Source organism: Marmota marmota, unplaced genomic scaffold, assembly GCF_001458135.2.
Source record: "Marmota marmota marmota unplaced genomic scaffold, marMar, whole genome shotgun sequence".
Taxonomy (NCBI): domain Eukaryota; kingdom Metazoa; phylum Chordata; class Mammalia; order Rodentia; family Sciuridae; genus Marmota; species Marmota marmota.
Genome location: NW_026000240.1, coordinates 7,348,316 through 7,364,049, shown reverse-complemented (window position 1 = coordinate 7,364,049; position 15,734 = coordinate 7,348,316). Strand labels below are relative to the sequence as shown.

Genomic DNA, 15,734 nt, shown 5'->3' with positions numbered 1-15,734 from the left:
CACTGAAAACTACAATAGCCCTTGAAAGTCAAGTTCAGATAAATGAAAGAAAAGGGATCTGCACTAGTTTGGGAAGATAGCAAAAATTTCCCTGAAGGCGGGACTCTTGGCCTGGGAGCTGAAGGTATTATCCAGGCCAGGGGAGAGGACAATCCAGACAAAAGGACCAGCATGCACAGGTGCTCTGTGGCAAAAGGGCCCATGCAGGTTGAAAGAAGTGAATGAAGGCCAGTGTGGCTTGAGTGGAGGGGAATGTGGCTCAATATGAGGCTGGACTAAAAGGGAGGTTGCCAATGACTTGCCATAGGACTATGATCTTGGTCTTCATTTGGGGCTCAGAGAAGTTAAATGACTCATGCAAGACCGAAATTGGGTTTTGGATGCAACATCTGGTTCTACTGGCAGGACAAAACAGCTGCACTAGTCTGTTTCCCAAAGAAAACGCAGGAATGCCATTTTTTAAAAAACAATTATTTAAAAAACGCCAGTATATAAACTGCTTTTCACAGAAAGCTTGAAGCCAAGTCTATCAGCGTGGCCTGCCACTGACAGGTGGCCTAATGACTGCCCCTGCTGTGACTTTGATCTCAAGAGCAGACCTTAGAAATTGAGAATATTCTGGCCCAAATCCACCTAAAGATAAAATGCTTTTTGTACCACACCTTCATTCCAGGGTCTCACCTTCCTTTTTTTCTGTTGACCCTCTTGTTTGTCACAAGAGTCAGTAAAAATAGAAAATGCTTATTTATTATTATTTTCAACAAATATATATTAATATTTCTCTGAGGGAAAAAATAACAAAAATAACAATGTCTGTGCAGGTGTGACTTTGTAAAAGTGGATACTTGTCCTTCACCTTCTGGCAACAGCCCTTGGGGAATGGGGATGCCCAGCCCTAGCACTGAGTCCCTTACCTGTTCTCCATGGAAGTGTTGCACAGGAAAATATGGACAGCAAGCCCATTGTTAGACCTGATGTCTCCAGCTCCACACAAGGTGTGCAGACCCTGGGAGAGACCCATGGGAGACAGAGGTTGAATAGTAGTTGTGCCCAAGAGACCAGCCTTCGCCCTGCCCCCCGCATCCCCCCCCCACGGCCCACCAAGGTCATGAGGCAAGGTTTCAGAAGGCTCTCTCCTTGGGGACCAGAGAGACATTTGGGATCTGGGCTAACTCTGGGGAGCCTGGAATTTACACTTATGTATGGTTGTTTGTGCTCACCCTACCTTTCAGCTGTGACCTGAATATGGCTATCTTAATGGCTACATCATATAGATTTATGAGGCAAGAGTTCACTAATTTTAATTAATTCAAAAGTGTGCTTAAGTTCAACCTGGAGGAGCAATTCCATTCAAGGTGATATTAAATATCAAGGGGGCTTAGGGAAAATGGTGGCAGCTTCAGGTGCCGGTTAATGCCCTCCAGTCCACCCCCATATGAGCAGTCCTCTGCTTGTGAAGCAGTCAATCTAATCTCTCCAGAATAGGAAAAAAGAAAAACATATTCTAACTGACTATTCTAACATATTCTCTCTGCTGTGTGACCAGATGATTGATACCCAGTGGGGAACACACAATCCTTCTCAGAAAGCTCCCAGCCCCAAAGCTATAGATGGAAGAACCCAAAAGGAAAAGGTTCTGCTCCTCAGAGACCCATAATTCACACAGGAAGTGGGAAATTTCTTTTTATATTTTAATTTGGATTGCAAGTTTGTGGTCTATTGAAGTGAGTCTATACAGGATTTTGAAGCATTTACTAAGGGTAAAGATTTTTTCAAGACAATTTAAACAATTTGGCCTTCTGGTTGAATACCTAGACAGTCCCTAGGTAAGCTATGTGCCAAGTTGATCTGCAGAACACTCCACTGGCCTTTTGGAGCCTCACCTCCCTATGGCTCCCTCTGGGCACAGGTATTATTATAGTACTCCACCCCTGTAACTGCCAACAGAGCTGCCAATCAGCTATGCACTAACTACAGCTGCCGTCCTGCGTTGATGCCCACTCATCCACTTCAGGGGTTCATGAACTTGGATGAGAAAATTTTTCTATTTATTTTCTCTAATCTTTGAGTGAAATTCATCATTCCCTTTAATTAATATGAATAGAGGCAACAAATCACAGCAGTATTAGAGGTGCCTGTGTTCAATGTTAGAAATCATGGATATTTTCATGTCATATATCACAGGTATATCAAAGCATCATTTTTGCTCATATCACAATTATTTCCCATATAGCTCATTACTTAGTACACTAACAAGAAATCATATATATGACTATAAATCAAACACAATTTGATTTTTTGAAATTTTTTTTATCATTGTGTTTCAATATAATTGTCTTCTTTGTGATTTTAAGTAATTTCTTTCACACATTAAAATTATAGGTATCTGGGCTGGGGATGTGGCTCAAGCGCTAGCACACTCGCCTGGCAAGCGCAGGGCGCTGGGTTCGATCCTCAGCACCACATAAAGATGTTGTGTCCGCCAAAACTAAAAAAGAATAAATATTAAAAAGTTCTCTCTCTCTCTATCTCTCTCTATTAAAAAAAAATTATAGGTATCCCTGGGTGCAGTGGCATATTCTTGCTACCGAGGAGGCTGAAGAAGGAGGATTGTGAGTTTGAGGCCAGCCTGGGCAACTTAGAGATAAGCTGTCTCAAAGTGAAAAACAAAAAGGGCTGGAGATATAGTTCAGTGGTGCGGTACTTGCCCAGCATGTGCAAAGCTCTAGATTCAATCTCCAGCACTGCAAACAAAGCAAACAAAACCCCCATGGGTCTGAGCAGACTATCAAAGGGACCCATGGAGCAAAAAGGATAAGATCCTCTGTTCTAACTTCAAGAGAAGAAGCTCGAGGTAGGAACACATCCACTGCCCATTGGCCTTTCTGAGATGTAAAAGCTCACTAGTGCCCTTTGGTGAACCATGGACTCATGTTGTGCCTATAAGGAAGACATCCCTTTGCCAGCTCCCCATTGGCAGACACAGGTGGGTTTGTCTCTGCTGCCTCCAAATAAGGCTGCTTCTGATTGGCATTCAGCCTGTGAATGGTGAGGTCATTCACTGCAGAAGAGAGGAGGGCTATGGGAAGGTGTAGCATTGACTTACGCTCACAAAGTCCACTTTCTTCTGAGAGGGTTTTGGAATCTCAAATGGTTTCCATCTAAGCTGGAAAAGAAATACGCACACAGGAAAAGGATTTCACAAAGGGAAAACCATAGGCTTTCTAAATATAATACAGAGCATCAATTACAAGGAAAAAAGAGGTCAGCTGCTCCCTCTGAGGTTTGGACTACTTTTGATTTTGTTATTTCAAAATTAATGATAATCCATCATTTCTTTAGAGGGGGTCTACTGGTGTATGTGTGCATATCATGTGCACATGCGTGATGTGTGTGAGTTGAAATCTATATGAATAAAAACTGTCTTTGTTCCTTAGAACTTTCAATTATAGAAATAAAGAGAAATCATTGCTTTCTCATATAGAAGCTGTTTGTTTCTTTTAGCATTTTGCTCAGGCACATCAGCAAGTTTTGACTGATGCCGCTTTTCCTGCTATTTATAATCAGCTCCTTTTCCTGGCATGCCAGCTTCTCTGTGTGGGCTCCTGACACTGCAGGGAAGGTTCTACTTCTACTTCCAGCCCTTCGAGTTTTGAATTATTTCCTTAAGAGAAAGAAAAAGCACCCAGCTGAGATTGGATTTGGTAAATGCAATACCAGGTTCAGTTTCTTCATCAAACCCTGCGTTTGTCCCTAGGCTGCCTGATGGTTCAGTTTAAATCATAACAATCTTTAATTTAATAATGAACTGATCTAAGGAAGTGGGGAGAAGAATCAGCAGGTTCAGACCTCGCTTGGATTGTCAGCCCAGCACTTATTAATCAATGCAATGGCAGCCTGATCCAGCCAGGCTGGTGGCTAATACACCCAGCCACCCCAGGGCATATCTCAGGAGTGACCTACACCCCAGGGCTGGCTCCTTTGGCTACAGTGCCTGATGAAGGCAGGCTGGAAAGGGCCTCCCTCAGGTCCCAGGGCTCAGCTCATTTGTATGTCTGATGGGCAGCCAGATGGGAAAGAAAGCAGCAAATGCAAGAGGAGGCAATGGAGTTATTCTGCCTCTCTGACACACACAGTCAGGCAACAGCCTTCATTTCTTAAAAGCAAAGCAGATTGATCACATTCTGAGACAACTTTAAAAGACCTGAGCTGGGCATGGTGGCACATGTCTGTAATCCCAGCAGCTCAGGAGGCTGAGGCAGGAGGATTGCAAGTTCAAAGCCAGTCTCAGCAACTTAGTGGGGCCCTAAGCAACTCAATGAGACCTATCTATAAATAAAATACAAAAAAGGGGGCTGGGGCTGTGGCTTAAGTGGTAGCGCGCTCGCCTGTCATGCGTGCGGCCCGGGTTCGATCCTCAGCACCACATACAAAGAAAGATGTTGTGTCCGCCGAGAACTAAAAAAATAAATAAATATTTAAAAATAAAATAAAATACAAAAAAGGGCTGGAGATGTGGCTCAGTGGTTAAGTGCCCCTGGGTTCAATCCTCGGTACCAAAAAGTAAAATAAAATAAAATGACATGAAAGGTGGATTTGAAAAAGATCATTCAAATAATGCTTCCAAGAAAGAAGAAAATACTTTAGGACTGATTTCATTAAGGATGATTTCTCTTGGGGGAAGAGAGGGGTACTTGAAAGCAAGGATGTAGGAAAGGCACTGTTGACATTTTTGTGCTGCATTTATTGCAGGGGCTGTGCTTCATAGGATATTTAGTATCAACTCTGACCTCTACCCACTAGATGCCAGTAGCTTCCCTCCAAGTTGTAAAAATCAAAAATATCCCCAGACATTGTCAAATATCCCTTGAGGGGCAAATATCCCTTGGTTAAGAACTATGGAAACAGAAGGACATTCCCCTGACCTCAGGAAGAGCTACAACTGAGCACTGTTGGATTCTGTGTGTGTGTGTGTGCTGGGATTGAACCCACATGTGCATGCTTAGCATGTGCTCTGCCACTGACACAGCCCCAACCCTGAGCACTGCCGGAGTTTTGAGAGGAGGTTCTGGTCTGCTACTAACTACCTGCTGCTTCAGTCTAAGTAGCAGTGCAGTGTTTGCATACCAAGGAAAATTGTCAGAAAAAGACTCATCATTTTAGATTTCCCAATGGAAGAGATTTAAGTATCAGATCAATGGTTACCTGTGCAACCCTTTAGCTCTAACCAGAGATTCCCAACCTGATTTTTCAACCCGACCCATGCAAATTACCTGGAGAGGTTTTGAATCCAAGACCAAATTAAATCAGAATCTAAGAAGGTGGGCCCTGGCATCAGTATTTTATAAAAGCTCTCCTAATGTGCAGCTACACTTTAGAATCACCACACCCAACTTGGAGATTCTGATATTATTGCATTGCTGAACCAAATATCATGCTCGGGAAAAAAACCACCCAGTCAACCAACCAAGCCACAAACCAACCTGACAACCAACCAATCAATCAACTAACCTGTGGCATCCTGGGCCAAATGACAGTGACAATGCCACTACCAACTAGCAAAGAAATTTAAATAACGCAAGCGTAAGGATCTATAATCTAAGAAAAGAACAAGAAAAGAGAGAAGAAAGCAAAAAGGGAAAGAAAGAGAGGGAGAGTGAGAGATCCAGCTCTCAACAGCAAGGGAAGTGAGAGGACCTGAAGGGCAGATGAAAAGACAAGCATGTGATGATGTAGGAAGCATGCCTTCCGCAGGGCCCACAGCCCGATGAAGCAGTGGCCTTGATGAACCTTCTCTAATGCAAAAAATGATTCCCTTCAAATGACAGATGGTGTGGGGAGAGGAATCATTTATTTCTTGGGTCCAATGGCAACAGATTGTTCATAGTCTATATTCCAAATGTGTTGGGCCTATTATGAAGGATGATAAAGACCCCAAGGTGATTCTGATAAACTCAGTACCCAGAGAAGGAAGCCAGCTTTGGGTACTCTAGCAAGATTTTGGTAAAGAGCCTTGATGTGATATTTTGGTGAATGTGAGCAAGGGGATTCAGGAAAAGGATGAACAGGAAGAGTCCGTGGAGTGCAGGGTATAAACACCTCCTGCCAAAAACAGATGCTCAGCTTAATTGTACATATGCTGTGGATCAGTACCCCTCTGATCCAAGGCCAGACCAAGGGGATGGTGCATGCGGCTGAACCAGGAGACTTGGTTTGGGGTACTGCCTCCATTCCCATTTACTCTGTGACCTCAGGCAGGTCATTTTCTCTCTCTGAATTGTGTTTTCTTACATGTAATAATGAGGTACTGGTAAGAACTATAGTTCCATAAGTCTCTTCAGAGAAGAGCTTTTATAAAAAGTGAAGAATGCTTATTAGCTTATTCACTCCTTGCTGTGGATTGTGTCCTCTCCAAATTCCTATGTTGAACTTCTAATCTCCAATGTGATTGTTTTGAAGATAGGAACTTTAGGAGGTAGATGAGGTTCAATGAAATCATAATTTGGGGGGTTCTAATCCAATAAGATGGGTGGCCTTCTAAGAAGAAGAGATCTCACTCTCTTTCCATATGTACTCAGAGGAAAAGCCACGTGAAGATGTAGTGAGAAGGTAGTACAAGCTAAAGAGAAGAGGCCTTACAAGACACCAACCCTCCTAGCAACTTGATCTGGGACTTCCAGTCTCCAGAACTGTGAGAAAATAAATTTCTATTGCTTAAACCACCAGTCTAAGGCATTTTGTTACAGCAGTCCAATAAGATTAATATAACCCAACAACTTTCTAGTTGTAGGTTTTAATGGTGTATTTTATTCATACTCTATGTTATCACTAAATGGCTCTCCCATGCAGAATTTCATAATTAAACATTTCAAAAACAATGACATCAGTTGTAATGCATGATGCAGTGTCTTGATTATGATAGGCATCAATAAATATTTATTGAATGATTGAATGAGTAAATAAATAAATGGCACTGAGCATGATGCTTATATTTCAAGGAATGAGAATAAAGCAAATTTGTGAGAGCTTTCAGAGTAAAATGACATTCAGGCAATAATTAGCAAATTAACATATTTTTAAAAATCCAAAGATGATTTCTAAAACATAAGTCAGTTCTTCATGCATGTGAAAAATTATCACTTCTACATCCATTCTGATTTTCTGTCCAGTTCTATCAACTATTGAGTGAAGAGTGTTAAAGTTTCCAGCTATAATTGTGGATTTGTCTATTTCTCCTTTGAGTTCTGTCATGGATTTACATACTTTGCAATTGTACCCTACAAATCCTATTGGAAAATAAACTGTTTCTTACTAAATGTGGGGTGATAAAAATAATTTTAAAAGCATCTTCAAGAGTATCCAAAGTTATAATTAAAAATTCTTTAACATTATCCAAGGAGAAAGACAGATAATTGGTGGCAATATTTAATGAACAAGATTCAAAATTCATACTCAGAGATGAAAAGGAAATATGAAAGAATCAGTCTCAGTATTTTCCAAAGTTAGAAGACTGGGAGTTGGGCTAGATGATCTGAATATCCCTTTCAACATTGAGATTCTTTGATTTACTGAGATTCTATCCAAAATTGCCATGAACTCAATTAAATTGGATGAATTGAAGGCTCTTAATGATATTAACTGGCTAGAAGTAGACATGTCATTAGAAGTCAGTACCAACTATCCAAGAATTTTGAAGTAATTTGTGGGTTAGATAGTGATCCTAATGTTCAAGCAATTATTAGCAGCAGCCATGACTGAGAGAAGTCCAGGGTAATTGGTAGTGGTGAGTTTCAGTCCAGACAGGGAATATAAGGGTGAATAAAATAAAACAGTGGCTCATTGAATTCTTCAATAAATAGCAATTTGAGGGGAAAAGGAGAGAGAATCAGGCTTTGATTCTCTCTTTCTTTGATTCGTTGGACTTCTTTGATGGGCAAGAATACAGATAGGGAAGATCCAAGTCTCACTAATTTATCTAGACTTTCTAAAGTCTTTCAAGAGGCTACCAGAAAAGATAAGCCATACTTTTTGACCTTATCTTTGAAAGTAAATCTAAGGGCTTTATATTCATTATTCAGTGCCATGGTTTAAATGCCATATTATTCAGCTTCCCTTTTCTATTATGAAATACCTGAGAGGAATAGCCTATAAAGAGAAAAGAAAGGTTTATTTTGGCTCATGGTCCGAGATTTAGAAGCCCCACTTCTTTGGGTCCCTAGGGAAAGAGGCACATCATGACAGGAGCATGTGGCACAGAAAACCGCTCAATTCATGAGCAAGGAAGCAAAGGAGAGAAAGAAGAAGAGACTAGGGCCCCACTATCTCCTCAAGGGCACACACTCACTGACCTGAGGACCCACAAAGGCCTTACCTCCTGGAGGTTACATCAGCTCCCAATAGTGCCACCCTGGGAACCAAGTCTTTGATACATTGGGAGACAATCATTCAAACCATAGCAAATGCACTGAAAAGTTTATATGTTGAAAACATAATCCTCAAATTCATATGCCAGTGGTATTTGGAGGTGGAGTCTTGGAAAAATAGTTAGGATTAGATGAGGTCATGAAGGTGGGGACCCCAGGATGGTATTAATTACTTTATAAGAGGAAGAGAAACCTAGGCTAGCATGTCTGCTGTGTCTCACCATATCATGTCTTTTATCATGTTATGATGCAACAAGAAGGCCCTCACCAGATGCAGCACCATACTCTTGGACTTCCCAGCCTCTAGAACCCTGAATTAAATAAACCTTTATTCTTTTTTAATTTTTATTTTTTTAGTTGTTGATAAATCTTTATTTTATTTATTTACATGTGGTGCTGAGAATTGAACCCAGTGCCTCACACATACCAGGCAAGTGTGCTACCGCTGAGCCACAGCCTCAGCCCCCATACTTCTATTCTTTATAACTTACTCCTTCTCATGTATTTTGTTACGGCAACAGAAAATGGACTAATAGGGCTGGAGATGTAGCTCAGTGGTATAGGACTTACTTAGTCTGCATTAGCCCTGGGTTTCATCACCAGCTCCACAAAAGTGAGGAAATAAAGAAAAGAAAACAGACTAAGATACTCATCACCTTGCATAGATCATGGAAGACAGTAGTCAATATATGTTGGATGACTTCATCCTCACAACTCTCTGAAGCACTTATGATTATTATTCTCTCTTATTTTAGAAGTAAGAAAACTGATAACTTAGAGAAGATAAATTTTCTCTCCTAAGAACTGATGCTAAAACTCTTTTGGTCACTTTTTAATGTATACCCTAAGCACTTTGAGCTCAACCCGTCTTGATCTGCTTCACAAACTACTGATTTTCTTTCCTCCTAAACCCAGCTTGACCTCTATGTTCTTGACCTCTAATGTTGGTCTTGGTCTTTCATTCTGACCCTTATTTGCTCCAGTGCTGAGTTGCCCTGGCCCAGTCTGATTCCTGGGACCCTACTCCTTATATGACCCTTCAGGATCCGCATTCTTGTCCAAACCCTTCACATTAATTTGTTCAAACAATATTCATTGATTCTTTCCATGTGTCAGATCATATGCTAGGTGCTGAAGGTTTCTGCCCTCAGGGAAACAGTTCCAGAAAATCCTGGAAGTATGGAGAATTTCTTATAAGAAAACAAGGATACAGATAATGTAAGTGACTTTGGAAGAAACACGTAAACAGGAATATTCCCTCAGGAATAAATGCTGGAACGGGGCCTATTTAACACTCTTATATATGAAAAACAAGAGACACAAGCAATAAAATCATTGGTTTGTGGACAGCTTCAATTTCTTTCCAAGGAGTAAAATGTAAGTTGATAAAGATGTATTGCAAAAAAGATCTAGCAAGCTGTCCAAAAAGGGCTGAACAGGGCAATGTACATGGTAATGTTGGCAAACTCCAGTGGATGCATTTATGGAAATGCAATCTAGTCTATTTATAGGATGATGAGATCTGAGCTACAGGAAGTATCAACAATTGCAATATTAAATGTTTGGAATACGGTACATGCTGGGTACTGCAGATAAGACAAAGATGATGGAGATATAAATTATATTCTAAGATACCCTGAAAAATATTGAAATTTTAGTTTTTTTTTTTTTAAAAAGTGGTATTTAAAATGAGTCTTAAATTATGGGTGGGATTTTGGTGCGTGGATATTTGTAAACAAAAGGAAAATCCAAGTAAATGTAACAGCATAAAGCACCAAGGAAAGAGAATTCAGGATATTTTCCTGGAAAAAAGTATGGTTTTAGTATGACTGAAAAATAGGGCACATGGCAGAAAGTAGAGGGTTTGAAAGCTCATGACAGGGAACTGGTCTTGATCTTCTATCTTGGGAGCTTGTACTTGACTGTCTGGGCAGTGGAGGGGTGGACTGATGGTGGGGTTTAAAGATTTCAGAGATAGTAATTCAGTAAGCTGAATCTGGCAGCACAATGTGGGATGGGGTAAGGAAGCCCCATGGATCAATTAGGAGGCCATTATAAAGTTAGGCAAGAGCAAATGAAGCCTGTACTAAGCAGAGTCAGGAGAAGGAAGAAGAGAACCAAAGACATTTTAGAAGCAGGCTCTACAGCAATATTTCTTAAAGTGTGGTCCAAGGCCAATATGAGTGGAATCACTTGGAGGCACTCCTGTACACCATCTTAGATCTATTAGACTGGAATATTTGGAGAGCAAGGCTTTGGATTCCACATTTTCAACAAGACTCTCTGGTTAACTCTTATGTATACTTTGGGAATCACCATGTTGTGGACTTGCCACTTAATTCCACATAGAAGGAAAAAATCAAAAGTTCTTAAAAATGACTCTAAGGTGGGCTGGGGTGGTGGCTCAGTGGCAGAGTGCTTGCCTTGCACTTGTGAGTCACTGGGTTCAATTCCAGCACCACATAAAAATAAATAAACAAAATAAAGATATGTGTCCATTAAAAAAAAGACTCTAAAGATTCAAACCTGGGTGTGTGAAAGAATGGTTGTCAGTAACAAGCTTAGAAAAGCCAGGGGGAGACAATAGTTTGGATGGGACTGTCACATCCTCCGTACAGGATCTTTTGAGTTGGAACATACACATGGCAACATCCAATGCAGTTTCTGAAATTGGAGGGAAGATTTGTAAAACATACTTCAGAGAGATGACATTTAATGTCATGGCTATGAATGACATTTATTCAATTTTTTATAAGAAGAAAACCTGGGAGATTAAAAAGATGGCAAGAGGGAGATAAAGTGGATGATAGGATGTAAATATTGACACTAGCTCTAGAATGGCTTCTGAATTCCAAAGTTGTATGAATGACTCCTTGCAATGTGGCCTACAAGGTTATAGCAAGCTCTGGGCTGGAGTTATGTTGGATAAAGTTATGCCTTAACAATACTACCTGCTGAGGTGTGTACATATACATGTGTTGAGGGGGCCCCAGGGAGAGGTGAGAAGCAAAGTGAGCTAGAAATATCATCTGTTGTCAAGGAGTTCCTCCCCGCAGTTCATTCCAGTGGGGCGTTTCTCATCAACAACTATCCCTTCAGCTCTAAGGCAAAGAGAATCCAATAAAAGTGGTAACCAATGGCCAACATTTGGAAGGAAATGGGGAGAAAGTAGAGGAAGAGTATTATAGGCTTTATTGTATTTTTCTTAAATTCCATATGTTGAAATTCCAACCCAGTGCCCCAGATGTGACTGCATTTATAGATATAATCTTTTTTTTGTTCTTTTTAGATATATGTGACAGTATGTTTTGACACATAATACATACATGGAGTATAACTTATATAGATAGAATCTTTATAGAAATAAGTTAAAATGAAATTATGTTCCTAGGATTGGCTTAACTGAATATTCTTATACATTCTTATATAAAGAAGAAATGTGGATACACACACAGGGAGAAGACAACTGCCTACAAGCCAAGGAAAGAGGCCTCGGATACTTCAATCTTGGGATGAAAGTGAGAATGTAAATCTTCCTTGGTTAGGTCACCCAGCCTGTTTTTTGTTATGGAATCCCTAGGAAACTATTACAGAAGGGGAAGGGGAAATGTGTGTAATAAGAAGGGAAAGATAAGGGTGAAAAAGACAATTAGGAAGAGGAGCAGGGAAAAGAGATAAAGTACTTCCCCATTTTCCAGGCAGAAGATGGAGACAAGAGGGAGGTAGAATCTTAGTTCAGGACCCTGGAGAGCACTCATTTTGCAGGTTTAGGAGTCAATGCAATGCTATAAAGGTCAGAGATTCAGGAAAGAGGGAGGTCAGCTGTTCATGCTTTGGGATGCTGCAGAGACAAGAGCTGGTATTAGCCATTGATGATTTATAATGGTTGATGATCAACTATTATAAATCATGGATGATTAGAAATCATGGATCATGGATGATTTATAATAATGGAAACAACCTAAATATATGGCAATAGAAGAATTGCTTTACAAACATATTGAATTATAATACAGCATTAAAAATTTATCTTCCCTCACCAGGCATGGTGGTGCATGCCTATAATCCCAGCGGCTCAAGATGCTAAGGCAAGAGGATGGCGAGTTCAAAGCCAGCCTCAGCAATGGCAAGATGCTAAGCAACTCAGTGAGACCCTGTCTCTAAATAAAATTGGGAATGTGACTCAGTGGTTGAGTGCCCCTGGGTTCAATTTCCGGTATCCATCCCCCCAAAATTATCTGTCCTCAAGGAGTTTACAAAGGCACAAAATATAATATTTAAGTTTAAATAAATAGAATGTAAATCTGTATTACATCATGACCACAATAAAAGTAAATGTATGCGTGTGTGTGTGTGTGTATATATATATATATATATATATATATATATATATATATATCTGATTTCTTAAAAATTAATAGCATTCACAACCTCCTCCTCTTTCCATCCAGATTCTCTATGAAAAATTCTGATTTCCCCATTTTCACTGCAATCCCTTGAACTCCAGCGTCACCGCAGAGATCAGTGCTTTGTGTGTGTGTCTCCTAGGAAGAGAATGGGAGAATCTACACAGCAAGTGCCATTTTATAGAGGAGGAAGGTAGGAGGAAGAGGAAAGCTGAGAAGCAGTGGTAACATGGTACCAGGAGCTTGGGGAAGGGAAGAGGTGAAGGAAAAGAGAACTCTGGGCAAGAGAGGGCAGGTGTCTGGGGAAAATTGGAGAAAGGAGATTTTTTAAAAAGTTTTGCCTAGGCTGAGGGTGTTGCTCAGTGGTGGGGCACTTGCTTAAATACATGAGGCCCTGAGTTTGATACCCAGCTCCAGAAAAAAAAAAAGTGGGGGCTGGGCTAGCTGCTAATAGAGTCTTGGGCAAAAGCTTCAAGATGTAGGAAAACCTAAGACATTTGGGTAGGGAGGGGCTTTCAGAATGGCAAAACCTGAACAGTTTGACAAATTAGACAGCAAATAACTCTGTAAGGATATATTGTTTTGAAACATTTTTTGATAATTTGCATGAACTGGGGACAGAAGGAATTCTATGATACGGCCTTTACTTAGCTTTGAGGTAATTCTAATATGGTAATTGGAACCAAGAGGTAATTTCCTCAGTTGATGTTTTAACTGGGCCAAGAGTCTGACTTCCCCCAAATCAAAAGTTCAGGATGTAGTAATAAGAAGTTTTTAAAAACTCTGAGTTCTACACTGGAATGCTGATTCAAGAATGCTAATTGAAATCTGTAAAACTGTGGTTGAATTGGATGCAGGCTTATTCATTAAATTCTGAGACTTCACAAACTAGAGGAAGACATATGATAAAATTAGACATACTTCTTATGTGAGATATTAATGTACTGAGTTTGTGTCCATGGGCTGAATTTAAATGTACTTAGGAGTTCGCATGAATTCTTGCATGACTGATTAAATATATACTAAAGGAAATGAAAATTTGGGGGGGAATAGTCTCCATCTTCCTAGGAGTGACGATGATGATCACTATCAAGGGTGACGGTGATGATCATTTATCCCATAATGCTCTCTGTGGCACTGAATGTTAGACTAGAGGAAACATTAGGCAGTTTTCAGGTCTTCACATTTCCAGAGATGGCCAATATGGGTAGTTAGTGAAACTGTTGAAGTAAAGGCTTTGATTAATAGTTGAAGGCATACTTATATAGGCTGCAGCTGGGAAGTACTGTCAGGCACCTAAATATAATTTTCTCAGACTTTCTGGGTGAGAGTCTGGAGCACATATTTGGAAGAGGTTATGAGAGGGAAAAGTGATGAATGCAGAATGTTGTGGTTAATTAATGAGGCATAAAATTGGAAAGAGATATTAACTTGTCAAGGAGAAGATGAAAAGACAAAAGGATAGATTTTGCCAAGAACAGCCAGGGTGTGTGTATCAGAGAAGGGGAAGCAGATGGCAGGTGACACAGGTCACAGGTCGGGAGGATGGTAAAGAGCTACCTCGTTGGAGCTGATGTTCATGAAGGCACTGTGAAGTTCTGAAGTATGTCTCTCCCAGTGTGTGAACACAGGGCTGTGAACGAGTAGGGGATATATTGGAGAATGGTCACCATCCAAAAAATGTTCAAAGAATTCAAAACAGGAGAAAAGGAACAAGTTGAAGGGCAAATGCAAAGCAATGTTAGAATGGAAAACCACAGAAGCCAGTGGGAAACAAATACAGATTGAGCAGATAGGAATTTCTGATACAGCTCTTTTGATGACTCTGTGAACTCAGACTTTGAGTACAGTGCCATGAACTTCTCTGTTAAAATGTATGTTAACTGTGAAAGAATGAATTAACATCTGCAACTGATACACCCATCACTCTCACCTCTGATGTGAGACTTCCACTTTTTTACTTTATTAATTCCTATATCATTTGAGGTTTTTATAAACATATGTTACTTGTATAATAAGATGAAACTAGAAAAAATTCTATTGGAACAGGGTTAGTTTTGATAAAAGAAAAAAGTTTTGAAATGTCCTAAACTTAATGATAAAAGCCAGAGGGTGGAGGGCAAAAGAAGTCAGGAAAGTTAACCAGCTAACAGCTTGGGGAAAAACCAGGAAAAAAAAGAAAGAAAGAAAGAAAAAGAAAAAAGGACAATAATGTTGAAATCTTGAGTGAAATCCAAACATAGTGAGCAACAGGGTCACCACACTTTGTTTGCTTATAACTTTTGGGACTGTTAACTTCAACCAATCTAGACACAACAGTTATTCTCTTCATGACTTCCCTCCTACCCAAAAAGCTTTCCTGCTCAAGATTATCCCACCTCTTTGATCTATAAGTCAATGTAATTCACAGTGCTTGCCTACCCCAAAGTTTTTTTTTTACCAAGAAAAAATTACCCCAAGAATTTTAAAGTATTCTTGGCTCTGATCTGCTTCACAACTTTGCTATTGATAGTTGTGGCAACCTGTCCCAAGATCCAGTCCTTTCCTTTTCTGGGTAGCATCTATGAATGGCTCAATAAATGCTTGGTTCCTTGGTCCTTAGAGTTTGAGTTTCATGGCTTCCATCAATATGTTATCTATACCTCAAAATAACTATTAAGAAGATATAAGAGAGCCGCCCCCTCCCCCTGCACCGGCAAGGTAGAGGGAACTGTGACCATCCACAGAGCAGGCCCAGCGGCCTGCTGAGGGGCAGAGCCGCCCCCCACCCCCCGCGCCTGCCAGGTAGGCGGAACTGTGACCACCGACAGAAAAGGCCCAGTGGCCCGCGGAGGGGCAGAGCTTCCAATCACTCCTGCAAGGTAGGCGGGCCTGCGACCCACCGGCAGAAGAGGAACAGCGGCCT

At 40.5% G+C, this 15,734-nt stretch overlaps 1 protein-coding gene across 1 annotated transcript in view; it reads right to left on the bottom strand.

Moving 5' to 3' along the window:
* Hgd (homogentisate 1,2-dioxygenase) overlaps positions 1-15,734 on the bottom strand; it is a 50,149-nt gene that overhangs the window by 14,789 nt on the left and 19,626 nt on the right. Inside the window, exons 5-6 of the mRNA XM_015486892.2 lie at positions 3,107-3,166; positions 915-1,006 (exon numbers count right to left, since the gene is read on the bottom strand). Of these exons, the coding sequence (XP_015342378.1) occupies positions 915-1,006; positions 3,107-3,166 (152 nt within the window). The remainder of the gene's footprint in view (positions 1-914; positions 1,007-3,106; positions 3,167-15,734) is intronic.